The sequence below is a fragment of the Conger conger genome, chromosome 11 (genome assembly GCF_963514075.1).
Source record: "Conger conger chromosome 11, fConCon1.1, whole genome shotgun sequence".
NCBI lineage: Eukaryota > Metazoa > Chordata > Actinopteri > Anguilliformes > Congridae > Conger > Conger conger.
Window position 1 is genome coordinate 50,545,545 of NC_083770.1, and position 3,379 is coordinate 50,548,923.

General features: G+C 45.3%; 1 protein-coding gene across 1 annotated transcript; it reads left to right on the plus strand.

The window, feature by feature from the left end:
- Positions 1-2,209: 2,209 nt before the first annotated feature.
- Positions 2,210-3,079, plus strand: LOC133140074 (trace amine-associated receptor 2-like). Its single transcript, XM_061259628.1, has one exon. The coding sequence runs from the start codon at positions 2,210-2,212 to the stop codon at positions 3,077-3,079; it is 870 nt and encodes a 289-aa protein (XP_061115612.1).
- Positions 3,080-3,379: the final 300 nt, after the last annotated feature.

The following is a 3,379-nucleotide window of genomic DNA, read 5'->3' on the forward strand; positions in this document are numbered from 1 at the left end:
CCCCAGGAGGAGCTAGAATGCGTTGCTGGGGAGAGGGACGCCTGGAATACCCGGCTTTGCCTACTGCCCCCGCGACCTGACTCCGGATAAGCGGGTGATGATGGATGGATGGATGGATGCTAGCAGGATATACCGTTTGAAACCATTAAAACTCACAGTATTAAGATGCCATTGTTTTAGCTACAACAGTTCCTTATTGTGTAACACGTGGGTGGCAAAACAAGTGTGGGGGGACCTCACCTTCTCCGCATTTTGGAAGTACACCGACTACACGAATCTGTAGCGTAGTGGTTAGGGTACATGACCTAGGCCGTGGGAAGTAGGGGTGCGGAGGGTGCAGCAGCAGAAGATCCACACAGCCGTCGGGCCCTTGAGCAAGGCCCTTAACCCTGCATTGATCCAGGGGAGGATTGTCTCCTGCTTAGTCTAATCAACTGTACGTCGCTCTGGATAAGAGCGTATGCCAAATGCCAATAATGTAATGTAAAATATCGTTTGAATAACCAAGTGCCGTAAAAAAAAAAGCAAATTGTATGGCTTTGTGCTATTTGCGCATGCTAGCTACATCATGCTAACCTCATACAGGGACCAGTAAAGGCTTAGAACACGCTAGCACTTAGTTATTGTAAGTTTCTTCACCTCTACTGTGAAGTAAAAAAGTGGACAAATTACGTTTTCTGTGAGAAATGTATTGGCGAACTCACGTGCACACACAGCAGTCTACATTCTAAAGCTCCACTTTGCCCTCCCTACTATATATCCTTCCTAGTCCACTGTATGAGTGAATGTCGGCTGTGCGAAAAGGCGCATGGTTTCTCCATGTCAACAAACCATGTATCAGCAGTGTGCTGTCCTGGTGGAGATCTGCACTTTACTAGTTAACTGTTAGTTTGATGATCAGATGCGCTTGTTGCTTTGCCTGTGAATACAGTGGATGATGCTTTTCTCATCAAGATATTTTGTAAATCTGGCTTCTATAACATTGCAGTGTATAGCTGCTGTTGGAGTATGTTTGTGTATACTCTGCTTGCTATCCGATCATCGCCTGCTTTGCGAGTGTCAGTGGTTGCTGTATCATCAACGTTTATTGTGTAAATCTTGCTTGTGAATAACAGTGTCAGTGGTCACTGTTTCATCATAATTTATTTCGTAAATCTGCCTTTCCTAAGAGCCAGTGCCCTGATACTGCTGCTACTGTTTTGTGTGTGTGTGTGTGTGTGTGTGTGTGTGTGTGAGTGTGTGTATGTGTGTGAGTGTGTGTGTGTGTGAGTGTGTGTGTGTGTGTATGTGTGTATGTGTGTGTGTATGTGTGTGTGTGTGTGTGTGTGTGAGAGTGTGTCTGTGTGTGTGAGTGTGTGTGTGTGTGTGTGTGTGTGTGTGTGTGTGAGTGTGTGTGTGTGTGTGTGAGTGTGTGTGAGTGTGTGTGTGTGTGTGAGTGTGTGAGTGTGTGTGTGAGTGTGTGTGTGTGTGTGTGTGTGTGTGCGTGCGTGTGTTGCCTATATTCTGCTTTGCAAGTAAATAACCGTGTCAGTGGTCGCTGTATTATCATCAACGTCATATAACGTTCACCCACCCAAAGAAAAAATATAGCGTCCCCACGAGTATGGCCCTGTGTCTAGGTATGGACATGACTGGGACCCGCAAGGTCGCTGGTTCGATCCCCCGACTTGTAGCCACAATAAGATCCACACAGCTGTTGGGCCCTTAACCCTGCATTGGTCCAGGAGAGGATTGTCTCCTGCTTAGTCTAATCAACTGTATGTCGCTCTGGATAAGAGCGTCTGCCAAATGCCATTAATGTAATGTAATGTAATGTAAAGAATCAAGGCATGTCAGTGTCAGCGAAAATATTTTTGGTGAGAAACAAATCTACCACTTCCATTGCTTCTGTAACTTTTACTAATATTTGGAGTAATTCTGAAAACAATATTTGCAGTAATTCTTGGAAAACAAACCCCAAAGGGTTACCTTTCAGAAGAGACTGAGATTATGCCTGAAGTCAAAGGGGTTCAAAACTAGTAACCATTTTATTTTGGGCATGTCATGTCATGTGTTAAGAAAGGGGGTGATAGTTAAGGGGTTAAACACTATACATAACGGACAATCATTTCAAGCACAGTCTCAAGGGGCGGGAACGGATCCGCAATAAAAATACGACCCTAACACTGTATTGCAGGCAGACTGAACGCGCTCAGCACCAAAAGCCACCATGCTCTCGCTCAACGCCACCGTTCCCCTCTCGGTCGACTTCGATCGCCCTGAAGACTACTTCATTTTTCTCTTCCATATTATTTTCGCTACGAGCGCGGTCCTCCTCGCGGGCTCAGTGGTCATTGGAATCTCGAGCACGAAGAGTCTTCGGCGTCAGAACAGATTTATTTTCATGCTCAACACCAGCATTAGCGACACTCTTGTCGGATTCTCTGTGTATTATCTTGGTCTATTTGACGTACAGGAAGGATTCCCGTCAAGGAACGGTACATACTACATTCTACCTACTCTTCTTGGAGTAAATGTCTTTACTTTCTTGTTCGCGCAGTTTGACCGTTACGTCGCTGTGTGCTATCCCTTCTTTTACGACAGTTACATCACGCAGCCCGTTGCGGTTGGAGCCTGCGTCTACAGCTGGGTCCACTCGTATTCAATATTACTGGCAATGAATGTGGTTCCCATTTCAATAGCTGCAAAAATAAGCGCATTTAGCATTGTGGCCTTACAGATTGTAGTCATCACTAAAATTCTAATGACTATAAAGCTGTACGTAATTGCCAGATATCAGATTGGACGAGACCCACCAAGCGCCGACAAGGAGAACAAGAAGGAATCACTGAGGATAATAGTGTTTGTAGTTATATCTTTCCTAGCCCTATGGTTTCCCGCGTTCATCAATATTATTGTGAAGCAGCAAAGGCTTCGCGCAGTCAGATTTAGAAACGAAGCGACTAACCTCTTTGCCATTATGGCGCGCTTTAACGCACTTACCACGCCCGCCGTGTACGTCTGGGGAAGCCCCGCGCTGCGCGAGGCTGTGAAGAGAGCCGTGTGGGGGAGAGTGTGCCCGAAGCGGAAACGCAGGTAGAGTGAAGTCCGCGCGCTATAGCGATAAAGTGGTTATCTTTTTTTAACTGTGATTGGTTTTACAAAGCAATTTATTTCTAGTCAAAGTTCTAAAACGAGGTTTTGAGCTTGTAAAAATGAGAGCTTTGTAAACGCGCTATTCACCAATAGGGGAGACCGGGGAACAACCATATGCTTTTAGGTTTTCGCTTAATTACAAATATATACAAATATTAGAGCCAGTTGCATGGCTCACAGTCTCTGCTTGCTCGTGAAATGTGCCAAAACAATACTGCTTTATAACCCATAGGACGTTGCTTTT

Bases quoted from the DNA above. Each gene is read 5' to 3' on its own strand.
- LOC133140074 (XM_061259628.1), top strand. From the start codon at position 2,210: ATGCTCTCGCTCAACGCCACCGTTCCCCTCTCGGTCGACTTCGATCGC.